The sequence below is a fragment of the Thamnophis sirtalis genome, unplaced genomic scaffold (assembly GCF_051295495.1).
Source record: "Thamnophis sirtalis isolate CommonGarterSnake01/CBP01778 unplaced genomic scaffold, rThaSir2_p1.2 scaffold_6, whole genome shotgun sequence".
NCBI classification, from domain to species: domain Eukaryota; kingdom Metazoa; phylum Chordata; class Lepidosauria; order Squamata; family Natricidae; genus Thamnophis; species Thamnophis sirtalis.
The window spans coordinates 63,791,696-63,808,453 of record NW_028261386.1 but is presented as its reverse complement, the minus strand read 5'-3'; the positions used below and the strand labels follow the sequence as shown (position 1 = coordinate 63,808,453).

The 16,758-nt window shown below is 37.4% G+C and overlaps 1 protein-coding gene across 5 annotated transcripts in view; it reads left to right on the top strand.

The window, feature by feature from the left end:
- Nucleotides 1-16,758, top strand: part of CNST (consortin, connexin sorting protein) — a 43,524-nt gene that overhangs the window by 14,926 nt on the left and 11,840 nt on the right. For 3 of the 5 annotated variants that reach the window (XM_087717996.1, XM_014052307.2, XM_087717997.1), the window contains exons 3-11: nt 1,617-1,690; nt 2,432-2,826; nt 4,289-4,467; nt 5,298-5,328; nt 6,731-6,817; nt 7,280-7,394; nt 11,861-11,882; nt 12,025-12,121; nt 15,596-16,473. In XM_087717996.1, coding sequence (XP_087574122.1) covers nt 2,475-2,826; nt 4,289-4,467; nt 5,298-5,328; nt 6,731-6,817; nt 7,280-7,394; nt 11,861-11,882; nt 12,025-12,121; nt 15,596-16,473 — 1,761 coding nt within the window. In that variant the 5' untranslated portion in view covers nt 1,617-1,690; nt 2,432-2,474. The remainder of the gene's footprint in view (nt 1-1,616; nt 1,691-2,431; nt 2,827-4,288; nt 4,468-5,297; nt 5,329-6,730; nt 6,818-7,279; nt 7,395-11,860; nt 11,883-12,024; nt 12,122-15,595; nt 16,474-16,758) is intronic. The other 2 variants (XM_087717998.1, XM_014052308.2) reach the window with 2 other exon arrangements.

Genomic DNA, 16,758 nt, shown 5'->3' with positions numbered 1-16,758 from the left:
CCGCCCTCGGGTCCCCGAGACTTAGCTTCTTCATTAGAGGGAGAGACTAGCTGGCTCCCCAGACTAGTCTCTGGCCTCCCTGCGGTGTTCTGCCGTCGCTGAGGGCTGGATGTCTCTCCGCTAAGGCTGCCTGGGGCCTCCGCTTCTTTTGCTCTTCTCACAAGCGAGGCTTCGAAGATCTTCGCTCTCCTCACGAGCTGAGCATCCTCCTCGTCTCGGCCTCGCTCCAGAGCATTCAAAATGGCGGCAGGTGCGCGCGCAGCCACCTCCCGCTCTTTTTCGCCCCTGACAGCCCGAAAAGCGCACAAAGGTTTAACCGTCATCGCTGTTGCCGGGCAGATTGGAGACCGACATGGAAAAGGCCTGCAGGCTCCCTGAACGTCGTCTGGGGCTTTAGAAGCCTTTGGGCTCTGGTGGGGATAGTCTCCCACCGCCCCTGCCGCCCGCCAGCATCCGCTGGGCGGGGGTCCAGTCCCCTGAAGCGCTTGCGACCAGCTGCTGCAGGGGAAGCCCGGGTGCCCTCTCAACGCGACACAAACCTTCAGAGGATTTAAATTCGCCAGAGGATCTAAATTTAAATTCTGACAGTCCTTCCAACGACTGTATAATTCTTCAATCACAGAATATATAAACATGGTCCAATGTGGGAAACGTCCAGCCTATCTGACCTCAGACTGGAGCACACCCAAAACAGTCCCAACGGGCGGACTGAGTTTTCAAACTGAGCATGCAGAGGCAAAGAGAGGCGTGGTCAACAGAAAAACATCACTCAGTCCAAGGGCAGATAGGCTGTGTTAACCCAGCATTGGACTCTCTGAGCAGTGCACTGGAGAATAGAAAGTACCATATGGAGTATGGTCAATTATTTTTTTAAAGCATTTTACCTTTTCAGTCTGAATACAGGTGGGTAAGGAAATATTACTACAAAATAATTATCAGAATAACTCAGTAATGAAATTAATAACTGGTTTAGCATTTCCATGTTGGCTATAGTTTTCCAAAATTGGTATTTACCCAAGTCACCTTTACTAAATATTTTGTACTTCTTTGATTTTATCTAGCAATGTGGGATTTGATAGTTAATTTTTGTCTTGAAAACTATAAATTTCTAACCTGCATTTATAGTGTAATCATTAAGGCAAAGTCTCTTTGAAATGGTTTTTCCCTGTTTCTTGTCAGCTACCAATGAACTCGCCTCCCATCTCTTGACTGTTTATGTCAACTTTCCATTATTTTCCCAGCCTCCCACAGTGTCTCACATCTAGTATTACTCTGTGTATGTTGCTATAATGCTACGTTTTTATAACTCTACTGGCCTACCTTGTCTGGGCTTGGCAGCTAAACAGGATGTGGCCTGGTTGCTACTTAGATGAGAAATCCATCAGGAAATGCCAGAGCTGTAGGCTAGGCAGGGAAGTAAAAAACAACAACATTGCAGAACAAGGCAGTGACAAACCATTTCTGTATTATTGCCAGGAAAAGAACATGGACATGTCAATGTACTCATCAGAAACCAAATATGATTCAAATAACTTTACCTTTTATGAATCAAAAACATGCACAATTTAACAACCTGGAAGAAACCAATAGCAAATCAATTTTGTCTTTTTGCTCAGAAAACATATGGAATACCTATGAAGTTGCCAAGACTTGAGCTGAACCCCAAAGAAACTTGATTTAACAGCAGCAGGTAATTTAGCTCTTACTACTGTACTCTCCTGTTTCTGAACTTAAAAGGTTGGGAACTTAATTTGATAGGAGTCAATAAATAATATATGAACAATCTTCTCCTATTTATGACTGGAAGTATTTGTACTATGAAATTAGTGACTTTAATTTGAAAACAGTTCAAGTCATATCTCTTATCATAGTGAAAATAATTTAACTTTCAAATTTATCATGTGTTCCATTATTTTAATCATCAATGCTCATTTAAACAGTCCTGCCAGATTTCATCTTTGAAAGGCAAATATTTAAGTATTTCTACTTAATTTCCCCCCATTTCAGAAAGGACATGAAAGTTACATCATAAAAGATGTGGAGTTTAAGGTTTACAAAGTGCATCTCAGATGGATAATTAATTGCTTAATGTAAGAACTAGCAAGGCAATTATTCTAATTATAATGTAAGCTTTTCTTTGTTTAAACATCTTGTTAAATATTAGATTCTCAGTGTTTGTGTTTGGCTAATTATAACACTCTGACTTTCACAAATGCACATCAGTAGATATATGAGTTTCAAGCCATTTTCTTTGAAATAACTATTTTTTCAAGACAATGCTATTTCATATTCATAGAATCTGATTATTATATTTCACAACTGTGAAATGCTACCTATCTATAATGGTAGAAAGCTCACTCCATTTCACAATCTTAGCAAAGGTTAGTAGTGAAGATACATTATTAACATCACTGTTTTACTTTGTTTTTAGTGCTGAGAGTTATTTGGACAAAGTGGAAATAAAGTTCACTATAATGGATGATAGGGAATCTCCTACAAATGATCTTCATTTAAATTTACAAGATGTACTTCATACTGACATACAGGAAGAAAGGATCAAATCTTGCTTGGCTTCTTCTCCAGATGAAAATGAAAATCAGTGTAACAGTAAGAAGAAGAAGAAGAATACTCTGAAAAACTCTCGTAATACAATGGGAAGAGTTGAGCAGGACAGCATTAATAATAACGAAGACAGTGGAGACTATTTATCCTGCTTCCAAGAAGATGAAAGCGATAGGGCATGTAAAAGTTTGAAATCAGATACACCACAGAAGCTTGGTCCTGAAAAAAAGAATCCAAGAAAAACAAAAAGTCCTAGCAGGAAAGGCAAGTGGTTTCCTAAGTACACACATATTGATGGTATAGCTCAATTTCCTTGAACTATTTTGTATTTGTACATTTTACCACACTTGGCAAAAATGCTTCAAATTTTCTTTTAGAAATTTCTGTCTAAACTCATATAGAGGATTGACTTCAGAAGCAACAACAACTTCAAAAACCAGATTTACAGCCCATCCTACTGCCTCCCAAGCTCATTCCCACATATCATTACAAGCTACCACCCAAACTCAATACTCATTATTCATTCTCCTCTTCTTCCAGTCAGATCCTGCTCTCATTCAGGCCAGTAGATGTCTAAAACCTAATTACCGTATTTTTTGGAGTATAAGACGCACCGGAGTATAAGATGCAGCCAGGTTTTGAAGAGGAAAATTTTAAAAAAAAATTTTGCACTCTGCAAACCTCCCCAAAATGGCCCATTTTTCGTGAAAACGGGCCTGTTTTCCCCCCCCAAAAGGCATGAATGGCCTTTAGGGGGAAGCAAAAACGACCCGTTTTTCACAACAGCCTGATTTTTTTGGGGAAAAAAACATGCATAGCCTTTAAGTAGCTTATAGAGTGCTGCTGGGAGCTGGGGGGAGGAGCAAAATTGAACCAAAAACGGACCGTTTTTTGCTCATTTCTGCTCTCTAAATGCTTCCTAGAGACTGCACGGCCATTTTAGTGAAGGTGGCGGGGTTTGGGGAGGCAAAAAATGCTGTATTCAGTGTATAAGACGCACCCAAATTTTAAGCCTCTTTTTAAAGGAAAAAGGTGTGTCTTATACTCCAAAAAACATGGTACTGTCAGTGCAAAGGCTTGCAGAACCCTCTTATCTCTGATGAGGAAGAGCAACTATTTACCATCACTCCACTTACCCAATTCATCCTTATCAATAGAACCAGCATTCCCATGATCTTAACAGTTTTCGATCACTAGTCCTAAACAATGGAATAAAAGGGCAGGTCCTCTTGTGGATGAACAGTGGGTTAAAGAATAGAACAGAAAGATAAGGAATAAAATTTATCACAAAGGAGATATGTAGCCAGTTGGTTTAGCCATGATTCCTGTACCTTAGGATTGGTGCTTTTTAACGCATTTATAAAATATCTGGAACTGGATATGACTAGTGAAATAGTCAGGTTTGCTGATGCCACTAAATTGTTCATAATGGTAAAACAATAAGGAACTGTGAAGAGCTCCAAAGGGATTTCTGCAAATTAGGGGAGCGGGCATCAAAATAGCAAATGTCATTCAGCAAGAGCAAGTGTAAAGTGATTCTCATTCGTGTTAAAAATCATAACTATTGCTACACACTAATGAGACCTGAACTAACGGTGACAGAGACAAAAGTTTCTGTCAGCAGATCTATGTATCAAATTTGAAATTATCTGGGGTGCTATATATTTTTTCTGACATTACGTTTTCTTAAAAGAAAAAGCAATTATTTCTCTTAATATTTCTGCAGTCAAACAAGACAAAGCTGACTTTATAGCAGTATCTTATGTGCAAGAGACAGATGGAAACAAGACAAATTCAAACCATCCTCTGAAAGAACCAGCTCAAACTTTACAATTTCTCTTCTCTCTTCTTCAAGGAGAATTTAAGCAAATTGATTCAAACGTGCTTCCCCTGTTCCTGCATCAGGTACTAAGATGTTGCTTACCTGTTTTTTTCATATTGTTGATGTTGATAGTGTTTATTGATTTCAAAATGTATAAGTAAACTCTCTCTATGTAATTTTAAGTATTGTCTTATTAGAATCTGAGTGTATTGCTTAGAGCATTATGTGTATTCTATACTTAGGTTATCATTTTCATTCCCCATCACTTCTGTTAACAGAATCAAGTGGCAGATATCAGTTCTACTTGAATGTTAAAGAATTACTACACTTTCTAAGAGATCAGGCATAGGTAGCCTGCTGCTACTATGCACTTTCATTTGTACTCTCCAGTCTCCCTGCCTCTATTTGCTGTTTTAAAAAAAGTTTTGTGATTAAATTAATTAATCACAAATTAATAACAGCTGGCATGTTTCAAAGTACCAAACCCTTGTATAATATTTATCTATAGTTAAGCTGCACAAATATCCCACATAGATAACAAAACATCCTAAGAGTTTAGTTCAAAATGTGATAAATTGATCAGTACCATGGCTTTTTGTGAGTGAGTTCTTTATACAATCCCACTGGTCCTAATAAAAAGGAAAGTGTGCTGCATTAAAGGAAACAGCACTTGGTTAAGTGGATGGATTATACATAAGGCAGCACTCTTCTGAATGTCCTTATTGACTATATCTGGCATCTGTATTGTCTTTTTTTATTGTGCCAGGTAGCTTAATAGTTTAGTTTCGCTTTTTAAGCCTATATAACTTTTTATATAATTTTTTTAGTACATCATGAAGTTTATGTCCCGTGTAGGGAGATATAAAATATACTAAAAATATATTTTAAAATTTCCCCTTTTCTTTCTTTGCAGATTGCTGAAACTTATTTTCAGGATGGAGAATGTATCCTTTTTAAAAAATACAACATTGACTGTGGTCTAATATCAAAATACAAACATATAGCCATGGACTTTCAAGTACAGTTCAATAAAACCAAAATTCTTCTTACACTTACACTTATTTTGATTTATTAATGTTAGGGGGGGAGATATATATATATACCTACTAATTTTCTAAAATATATGTAGAGGTGGTATTCAAGAAGGCACAGTGTAAACATTCATTGTATGTTTAGAATGTGTGTCATATTTAAAGATTTTATCCTTCTTTCATTACGGTAGCAAGATTTTTTTTGCTGCACTTCTTATCCTGTTTCTAGACACACTACTGCAGAATACAATGCTTTCTGTTAAATTTAAATTCACAGGCCATATAAATAATCATTCCATATCCTGTTCTGTATCTCAACACATATATGTGTTTTATATATATTCAAAGCCTTCATCTTGGAGATTTTTTTCATGAAGGTTACTCCATTGCACATGCTCAAACATTTGCCCCTCACCATCCCCTCACTTTTTTGACTGTCATAGCAGTAAGTTATAAAAGTCTTCTCTGCACTTTTTGGAATCGTGAAATTAAGGGCTTTATTCATTCCTGTTAACTCTTCAATTGAAAGTGGAACCAATGGTGATTCCTTACACCCAAAGGCTGTGACCTTAAATGACTTAATCAATGGTTATGCTCACTTACAAAATGCTTCTTCTGCCTTCAGGTAACTGATAGAAGAGCATTATGAATTATTGCAAGCTACATTTACAGTAGCTAAATGATCTTGTGACTGTTCCAGACCATTGCTATATGTATATGAAACAACAAGAGTCAGCAACCACCATGGCATTCTCATTCTACAGAATTTGCCATAATAATAAGAGCCATGGTGGCGCAGCGGTTAGAATGCAGTACTGCAGGCTATTTCTGCTGACTGCTGGATGCTGGCAGTTCGAATCTCACTGGCTCAAGGTTTTCTCAGCCTTTCAGCCTTCCAAGGTCGGTAAAATGAGAACCCAGATTGTTGGAGGCAATATGCTGATTCTGTAAAACTGCTTAGAGAGGGATATAAAACACTGTGAAGTGGTATATAAGTCTAAGTGGTATTGCTATTGCTATAATCAATTTTATTATGACTAAGAAGCCTTGTTTTTCGTTATTGTGCTTTTCATGTGCCTAAACAGCCAGAACTATCAAAATCACATGCATATCCAAAGAAGAAGCAACTGTCAGTGTTGCTGATCTAGGACTTGAAAACTGAATGTTGCCTATCAGCTTCAAAGCCTAATCAGCACTACTGGAAAACTTGTCTGTGTTCACATCAAATTTTTCTCTTATCACAAAATGGTGCTAGCTTGAAAATGTATCTATGAGTGGCAGTCCGTGTCTGTATTTTCCTTTATTTTCCATTTAGATGAGAAAGCAATGAAGTTCATTCGGCTTGAACAGTTGTATCACAAGCAATTGCTTGCAAATCTCTCTTCCCTTCAACAGCAGTGGGGTAAGTATGTCATATAGTGGAAGCTTGTATGTTTGGTAAAACTTGAGAAATGTCTTCATTTTCTATTATAATGCATTGATTACAGGGAAGTTATGAGCCCAGCCGGATAATTGCCTACATTGTGTTCTTTGACTAGGACTTCATCTAAATCTTATTAATGAATGACTTTTTGAGTACAATGAACGAACATTTACTGGGATAGGAAGAATCTCATAAAAATTTCATAAAAGGAGGCATCATTTTTTAATTGTTCTGCTTAAAGACCTACTATAACATGGGTCTCCAAACTTGGCAACTTTCAGCTTTGCTGGCTGAGGAATTCTGGGAGTTGAAGTCCACAAGTCTAAAAGTTGCCAAGTTTGGAGACCCCTGTACTATAATATTTGTTGTTGTTTTTTTAGAATTTATATTTCTGAAATATTAAATAGTTCATTTTTTAACATACATGTGTTTTGTTAATAGAAACAAAATGGAAAGCAACAGAGGGCAGTGTGGTTCCAAATCTAAAGAATTTTTCTAAAGAACTGAATAATGAAGAACTAGATAAACTTGCTGAATTTTGCACATCTCATCAAGAGTAAGTGATGAGCATTATTTGTATGTAATAAAATTATACAGTATTAGTCAACATTTTTCTCATAGTTAGTTCTACATGTGATAATTCTTCTACAGCCAAAAGTTGGATATGTCCAGTGAACTCTTAATTTGGATATTTTTCACCCTTGGTGCAGCAACACTTCCTTGTAGTAATATACCATATTTTTCGGAGTATAAGACGCTGACAATCTGGGTTCCCAAAACCCCAACCCCTTCACCAAAATGGCCATGTATAGCTTTTAAGGGGCTTTCAGAGAGCTCCTGGGGGCTGGGGATGGCAGAAATGAGTAGAAAACGGGCCGGTTTTTGCTCAATTTTGCCCCCCACCCCCAAGCTCCAGGAGCACTCTAGAAAGCCTCCTAAATGCTATTCATGCCCTTTAAAAAAAAAAGGCCCGTTTTCGCAAAAAACGGGCCATTTTTGGGAGGTTTGCGGAGTGCAGTTTTGTTTTTAATTTGCCTCTTCAAAACCTTGGTGTGCCTTATACTCCGAAAAATACAGTATATATTTGAATTAAAATTATACAGTGTATAGAAAATATTTTGCCATTTAGTGACACTGCCCAAAGGTGTCCAAAATTAATAAAATTAATTTTCAGATTAAATATCTTTTTCTATTTTGCTTGTCCTATATTTGCAGACCATTGTTCTATTAAATAAATAAAGATAACGATAACCTCAAGTTAAGTCACGTCCTGGTTGTTACGTCATTAGAACCATGTGGTTTTCCTGACAATTGTAGAGAAATTAGTTTGCTACTGCCTTTTTTGACTCTGAGTTAGATTTTCTTTAACTTTCTGGTATACTCTACAGCAGTGGTCTGTGAAAAAAATTGGGTGGTCAGCCGAAAAATTATTTGCATTTTTATATTGCACTAAATACTATTTACCTTTTTTAAAAAATCATATTAATGGTTTGCAGGATTTAAAATTATGAATTTAGTGATCCCTGAGATCCAAATGGTTGGTGATCCCTGCTCTGCAGAATTGATTCTAAGATGGCAAAGCATGAGTTGAGGCTGTTCAGAGCAGGCAGAACCTTTCTGAAGGTTTTTCTGAAGCATCGTGAGAATGGCCTATGCATTTTCGAGACTGAGAGTGTGTGGCTTTCTTGTGCGGTTTTTGAAGGCCTCAGAAGTCTTTCAAAGCATTATGAGAGAATCCTGTGCTTTTTGGAGAACAGCATGAGCAGCCTTGGGCAGAAGGCTTGGTGTAGCCAGCAGCTGCCTCAAATAAGGCCAAAGGGTTGTAACAAGGGACTATCTGTATATTGATAGTAGTTTTCAAGGCTAGAAATACAGGCATCCTTATAAAAGACATTGAAAATTTGATTACAACTTTGTTAAGATATAAGCAGAAGCTCTTGGATTATAAAATCATCAATTGGAAGGGATTTTGGACATCATCTACTGTACTTCAATCTTTTTTCTTAGGATTAAACTTATTTTTTTTTGCAGCTTCTTCTGTGGCTAGATCCAACTTTAGACTGCCAGAATGAAGCCACTTTCTTGGCTTTGTCATTGGCCAAAAATAAGTCATTATTGGTACATATTTTTGGTAGTAGCTGATATGCTAGCAGATGGGCTGAGCTCTGCCTCTTTCCACATTCACACAGTATGTTGTTACCACTAAGAGATTGAGCATATTGGGCATATTGGTTTTACATTTAGGTACTCCAATCCACAATCTCTTTTGCAAGGGAAGAAGGAATTAGATATATTGATCTTAATTTCTTAGAAGGCAAGTTTAAAAATAAATAAACAAGGAATCGATTTAAGTTGTGCTAAGATTCAGCAACACGATTCTATTTAACATACTTCTGATTTTCATTTTTCAAATCTGAGGAGTCAATAGATAACCCAAGCCACTCTATATTTGAAATTCCTTGCCATACTTGAGCCAATGTAGGAGCAGTGTTTTAGAAAAATTCTGGAATAGTTATGAGATTGTTGGATTACAGAGCCCTGGGTTCAGTTATCCTATCAGCATGTAACTCAGTGTGTAATCCTTCACCATATCTCTCTGCTGATCCTGTTTCACTGACTTGCTTGAAAGAACTGCAGTCAGAGCTCCTTAAAGGAAGAGGAAACATACAAGATAAGATGTCAGAGTAAATGTGTAGGGTGGTGGTTAGAAGGAACTGTATTTTGTTGCACACAAGTCTAGTAATGCAGCATTGGATTGCATTTTATATCACCTTGCCCATGTTTCCATGAAGTCACCGGGTGTATATTTTGTCATTTATTGGCCATATATTTTTAATTTGTTCATAAAAACATGAATGGTATAAAATACAAGAAGGAGCTATAGGAAATGTTGGTGCAAAATTCTCTCCTGATCAAGATGCCAAATAGTCTTGTTGTTTGTAATACACTGTACATTTAGTCCTTGTTTAACAAACACAATTGGGATTGGGATTTCAGTCACTGAGTGAAACTATCATTAAATGTGATATCACGTAATCACTTTACTCAACAACTGCAGTCTTGGCACTCCCAATCTCAGTTGTTAAATTATCTTGCATGTTGTTAAGCAAATGTCATCTTAGGTAAGGAGCCTCAGGAGGATGGGATAAATTCTGGGAGGCTCAGTTCAGGCTGTGCATGATGGTGTCTTTGCTCTGGAGCTGAGAACCTTCCCTGTCAAAATCCAATTGGTTTTTTTTACTCTTAAGCAGAGAGACCCTCACATATGACTTGTACCAGGCCTTCCCAATCCCGCCCTCCCCAAGGCATCTTGCATCTTATTGTATCTTACTGTACTGCCTCTCTGCTCTGGACCTAAATCCTCCCTGCCTAAATCCAAGCATGTTTTTCAGCTACTGAGTAGGGAGACACATGTGTGGCAGGCACCAGACCACCCAGGTGTAATGTTTCCCTTGGACGATTCCTCGGATTCTTCCTTGGAGGTCAGCTCAGAGGAGGATGAGCTCATTCCTGGCATGTCAGGAAGTAGGTTAATTAATGACTAAGTAGTCGGTTGAAAGAGATTTATGGGAAGCTTCAGCTAGGGACAGCTTGCAGGGGTGGCCCGTCAGTGAGAAGGAAGAACTGCCTTCCATGATGGATCTGAAAGCACACCGGGCAGAGAAAAGATAAGAGCAATGGAGATCTGCCAGATTACTTGGGAGAAGACCCCGCCCGTCTTGATGAGCTGCACTGGAAAACTATCATGGCAGGCAGAGGGAGGTGTTGCTGGAAACAACATGTTGGGTTTCTGGCTCTGTGTATTTGATCCTCTTGCTTCCTCTTTGACTCTGTGCCTTGGAGACTCTGAACTTCTCTTGCCAAGAGCTTTTGTGTGTGTATTTCAGTTTCACCTGGTGGATTTAAGTTTGTTTGGTGGACTTCTTTGTTGGAGTGACTTTCCATTGTTTTATGGATTATTGGCAAATGCCTTGTGGACTAATCTTGGCCCACTTGGGCTGGATTTATTTGAGACAGTTCTGAGGCTGGGTAAAGGGAATTGCTGGGAAACATTAATAGAACATTAATAAACTCTCTAAACCGCACTTCTGTGTGTGTGAGTGAGTGGGGCAGCACACCAGGGCCGCCCCCATCCCAAGGGAACTTTCAGTTCTCTATCTTATTACATTGCCTCTCCACTCTTGGGCTACAAATCTTGCTTGAATTTTGAAATGGACCTTTCTCAGTCAGCCCCCATAGACAAGAGAGCACCCTCTTGTTACTTGGGGCTGGTTGCAAACAACCCATTCTGCAAATATTCTGTGCGAAAATCCTGCTTGAATTTATGGGACTGTTTTCAGCCACTTCCCAGAAATGAGAGGGAGTCCTCTTGGCAGGCAGCAGTGGTTTGGCCATTGATTTTCTGGGAAAGGGAAGATTTCAAATGGCAATGACATGATGACAGGGAGCTTGGCAACCAGTCATAAGTGGAAATGGGTTGCCAAATGCCCAAATCATAATCATGTGATCATGGGGGCACTACACCAGCCATAATTTGGGTCATAACTCCCTTCTTTCACCATGCTTGGTAATTTCGAAGGGCCACTGAATGAACTGCCATTAAGCCAGTAGTATATTCTCTCTGTGTAGTTTCCCCAACAATAAATCAGAATTCAAAGGCTTTGGCTAATTTTTCATGGTTGACTTCAGTTTAGGGCAATTTTTGTAAAAGCTGGAATTTTTAAATAAACACAGGCTGCAAGAGTACTTACATTCTTATATTCATTTCACTATTTTTATTGCCTTCTGGGCCATCAAGTGACAATTTGTATAGTAATGTCACTAATATTGGTATGCTCTGGCTCTGTGCTTTAAAACTGGTGGTATGGATAGTATTTCAGTCTTGTAAAGCCCTGTGCTAATATTAGAACATGGGAAAAAACAGATCTGATTTGTTCTCTAGTTTTGGTGACGTTTGTTATGAAGAATATTTTGGTGAGACTTGCTGTTTATTTTTAATTTTCTTATGTTTTTGGGTTACAGGCCACTTGTCTCCAGAAGCAAGGTAAGCTATGATTTTTTTTTCATGGCATAGTTTTGCTATTAAATTATTGGGTCTTCTTTAAAAGAATTTATTTCTCATAACATGTGCAACATAAACATAAAAACAAAGATATTTATAATGTAAATGTTATTTTGCTTTTCAGCTCATAAATAAAGAAATATCCTTCAAATGTGAACGCTTCATAAGTTTAATGGCATCTGAAGATTTAAAAGAACAAATTACTTCTACATGGGATTCAGGTACTTGTCCTATAAATTACTCTATCTTAAATTAAACAAAAATGTAAAATTATTTGAAAATTATTCATTTGGAAGAATAATCAATTTTTTAAAATCAGAACAAGAAAATGTAATTATATCTTGCTGTCTTTTTTTTTTTTAGAAAAAAAGATTATCTTGGCAATGGCTTTAAAGAACACTCTTTATTTTCCAGTACTAAATATTACAGGAAAAAGATACCCAGTTATTAATGAAACTGGGCAGGAAGTTGAAAAAGATGAAAGTTAATATTGAGTGAAAGCATGAAAAAGTGTCTTCTGAATATATTTTTGTGAAGTTTATGTGCCTTTTCATGGTAACAGTCTGCTATAAATGGCATTAGTAATTAAGTTGTATAGATTTATAGTAGACAGTTTTGGCAGATGTAATCAGAGATAGGTTACACATTGCCTCTGAACTAATTTTATGCTGCTACAACCACAGTTGCAAAAACAACCATAAAAATAAAACAGTGGCACATTTCCAACTATCTTGAGGTGGGAAACACATGAACCCCTGAAATAAATTTAACATAATTTTTAAAAATAATAAATACTCCCATTAAAACAGGAAAACAAAATAGAAAACCCAGGCCACATGTAGGACATAGGTTCACCTACATTATCAGTCCAGCCATTATACCTCTTGTTTTTCTTCAAATGTACAATATAATTCCGGGCATTAAAAAATTGTCCTGTCCAAATATAGATAGTGCATCCATTGCAATAATAACTTTGTCATTGGAAATCGGTAAGTGGAGCCGAGTAGAGAATGCAATTAGACTTTTTAGATTAATGCATGACTGTAGCATAGTCATGGCAGTCACAAAAATGGTGAGTAGAGTTTCAGATCTCTCCTTACATAATCTGATTTTTAATTCAATGTTATTTGTTAGTTGAAAATTAAAAGATCTTTTTGTTTTCTTCATCACAATATAGTCATATCTTCTAAAAATGATCTAATATTTACAGATGCTTTTTTATGTAGTTGCTGTAACTTGCAGCCCAGTTTTTCTAAATCTAATGTCTATTTTGAGCAGAGTATTTAATCTCTGAGCTTTTATGGTTATGCTTTACTATTGAACCATTGTTTCTTTAATAGCTATCAATTTATTTTTTCACTAATAATAAAGTTGAGTTTTAAAATGAGTATTAAGCTGATGGAAATTTTAAATTTTAATTCTAAACACATCCTTCAGTACACAGCACCATATTTGTCCTATAGTATATAAATACTTGATTATATTATGAAGAAATTGTATCTCCTACAATAGCATTGTATAGCTAAAGTTCCCTCAAAATTCAGTTGTGGAATATTACTAAGTTTCTCATGTTTATTATTTTTAATCCCTTTAAAACATTTTCTTGAAATGGGTGTAAAGATTAACATTTTTTACTGAAAGGCAAAGAACAGCTGTAAAATTCAGCCTATTTTTGGAGAGGAAATTTGGATAGGAGACTTCAAATTACAATTAAAATATCACATTCAAATATATCACAAATCATCCATAGCATACTTATACACTTCAGTTAGGATCTTTTTATGTTTTTGTGTCAATAACTTCAAGGAAAGATCTCTCAGAACAAGGATGGCGAATCTCTGCTCCTTAGACTAAGTTATCTATGTCATCTTGAAAATCCTTCCCATCATCGCTGTTCCTCTCCTCTCTTTGATATCCTCCTAATTTAGTCATTTAAGGACATAAAGAAGTCAAGCCTGGATTTTCCTCTGTTACCGAAGCCATTGGGTTCTTGTTGATTTTTCTGTTATGACCCTTTATTTATATTGGAAAATTATTCTGCAAACATTAAAGAACTTACAGCATATGTTCAGTTCTCTGTTTTTAAGTGCAAGTTAAGAAAATACATGTATAACTATAGTGAACATATTTTTACATTATACAGTACAAGATGATATACATGTGCATTTCTAGACACAGACATTCCTTGTTTAGTTCATATATGGGCAAGGATTTGTAGTTATTCGTATTTTTCAGAGTATAAGACGCACCAGAGTATAAGACACACCAAGGTTTTGAAGAGGCAAATTTTTAAAAAAGTAGGTAGGCAGATAGAGGGAGAGAGAGAGAAATACAGTAGGTAGGTAGGGAGAGGGAGAGAGTAGGTAGGTAGGGAGAGAGAGAGATACAGAGAGAGAGAGAGAAATACAGTAGGTAGGTAGGGAGAGAGAGAGAGAGTAGGTAGATAGGTAGGTAAATAGAGGGATAGGGAGAGAGAGGGAAATACAGTAGGGAGGGAGAGAGAGAGTAGGTAGGTAGGTAGGTAGGTAGGTAGGTAGGTAGGTAGATGTTTCCAGGTGCATTTATCCATGTGCTGGAGAAGGAAATCGCTGACAACCTGCAGCACCTAAGACTTGTTTCTGCTGGCACAGCACTTGATCAATGTAATTCTCATCAATCACTAACTAAAGAGCTTTCCGAAAAGGGGGGGGGGGAGGTTTTTGCACTCTGCAAACCTCCCCAAAACGGTCTCTTTTTTTGTGAAAACCGGCCTGTTTTTTCAAATAAAAGGCATGAATAGCCGGGGAGGGGGGCTTGCAGAGTGCTCCAGGGGGGGAATGATCAAAAAATGACCCGTTTTTCACAAGAACGGGCCTGTTTTTTGTCAAAAAAATTGCATGCATAGCCTTATGGAGGCTTACAGAGTGCTGCTGGGGGGGAGGGGGCACAAAAAACGGCCCATTTTTTGCTCATTTCTGCCCTCCCCAGCCCCAGCAGCTCTTTGAAAGCCTCCATAAGGGTATCCACAGCCATTTTGGTGAAGGAGTGGGGCTTTGAGAGGCAAAAAATTGCTGTATTCGATGTATAAGACCCACCCAGATTTTCAGCCTCTTTTTTGAGGATAAAAGGTGCATCTTATACTCTGAAAAGTACGGTAATCAGAAGTTGCATCTGCTCTAGTATCCTAAACTGATACCTTGGATTGATTTGCCTAGCTTTGCCTAGTTTAATATTTGCTTGCTAGTAAAATAATCATACAAGATTATACCATTAAATACAGTATTCTTCCTTCAGCTAGTTGGGAGCTATTCTGTGATAACTGGTATATAATTTTTGACTTCTCTTCCTCTGCCTCTGTTTTATTGCACAGGCATCCTAATAGGTTTTCTACATATTTCATTTATAAGCAACATAAACAGTAGTTCAAACATTGGATTCAAACTATACATACCAACATTGAACTTCAGGCACAGTTTGCATAAACATTAAGATTCAAAGATTGAAATTCATTCAAAGTTAGGCTCGGTTATTTTAATGGGATCTGGCTATTTTAAATCTTGGTATTAAAATTAATGAATCAGAGCCATTGCTGGCCACGATAATTTGTTCAAGCATTACTGACAGTATTGTCAGATGTTTAGTTGTTGCTTTTTTCCCTCAGTGTTTTTGTGCTGAATCACCTCTAAATGCTTCAACTCTTTTTCCATTTCATTTAGCTACTCAGAGCCAGCCAAGTATTGAAGCAAAGAAAAAGAACCATCATAGAGAAAAAGAGAGGGATGAAAGTTTCCAGTCTGAAAGCTGTTGTCTGATTAAGGAAAAAGAAAGACTTCAGCTATCTACGAGGAAACATCATCTCGAAGAGGAGCTCTGCTGTACTGAACTCACACTGAATCAGCCATTTGTTTTACCCACAGAGACCCTGGACACGCCTTTCTCTCAGTGTTTATCTTTGAGGGATGCTAGTGAAAATGACAGCCTGCAGCTAAGGAAAGAACCGTTCTCTCAGGATGGAGCAAAAATAGAAGCAGCAGCTGAGAAGCCTGCAGCAAGTTTTAGTGAACCGATGGTAGATGCATTAGTTTGGACAGATGCTGATTATATACCTCCTGATCTTATAGCCACAGATGAAAATATTCCATCCGAAAGAAACTTACTGAGGACAAAAAGCTGTTCTAGCTCTGTGGTGATTGCCAGTAGCCATCTGGAAAGCAACCTAGTAAATCAGCCACAGCAGCAACAGCCTGATTATGAAAATAACAGAAAATCTGTGCAAAACCAACCATCAGACATTAGTGGGAATGTACAGTTTGACACTGAGATGTCCAAACAGCCTAGAGTTGTATATGAATGGATATCGGAAGAAACAACAGTACTGGAAGAAAAGGGTGAAGGTGTGGAATCAGACCAGATTTTAAATGGTACCATAAAAGTTAGAGAGGGGGCTCTTAAATTTCTAGAAGCCGAAGAGAACTCTGAAATTCTTCCATATATTCCACTTGAACAAGCACTTTATTCTTCATCAGAAGATTATTCACCAGATGAAAACTTTTCTTCACTTGATGAGCTTGCAAAGCGAATACAGATTGCAGAGGTAAATACAAGGGGGGAGGGGTTGTTTTCTTGTTTTAATGATTCATGATGGCACTGTATGTATTTATTTTCTTTAGCCTATAAAACAGTGGAAGAGAAAGTTTATGATACTTGCATGACTTTCCCAGTGTTAAATATGCACTTTGGAAAAAATAGATTTTTGATGGGTAAAAATGAACTTCTGGTTAAACCTCTGTTAAAATGAGCTTATATGAGGAGTAAGGAAGTATGTTGTGTAATTTTGAAGATGGAATCGTATTAATTATTTCTATAACTGCTGTAAAGA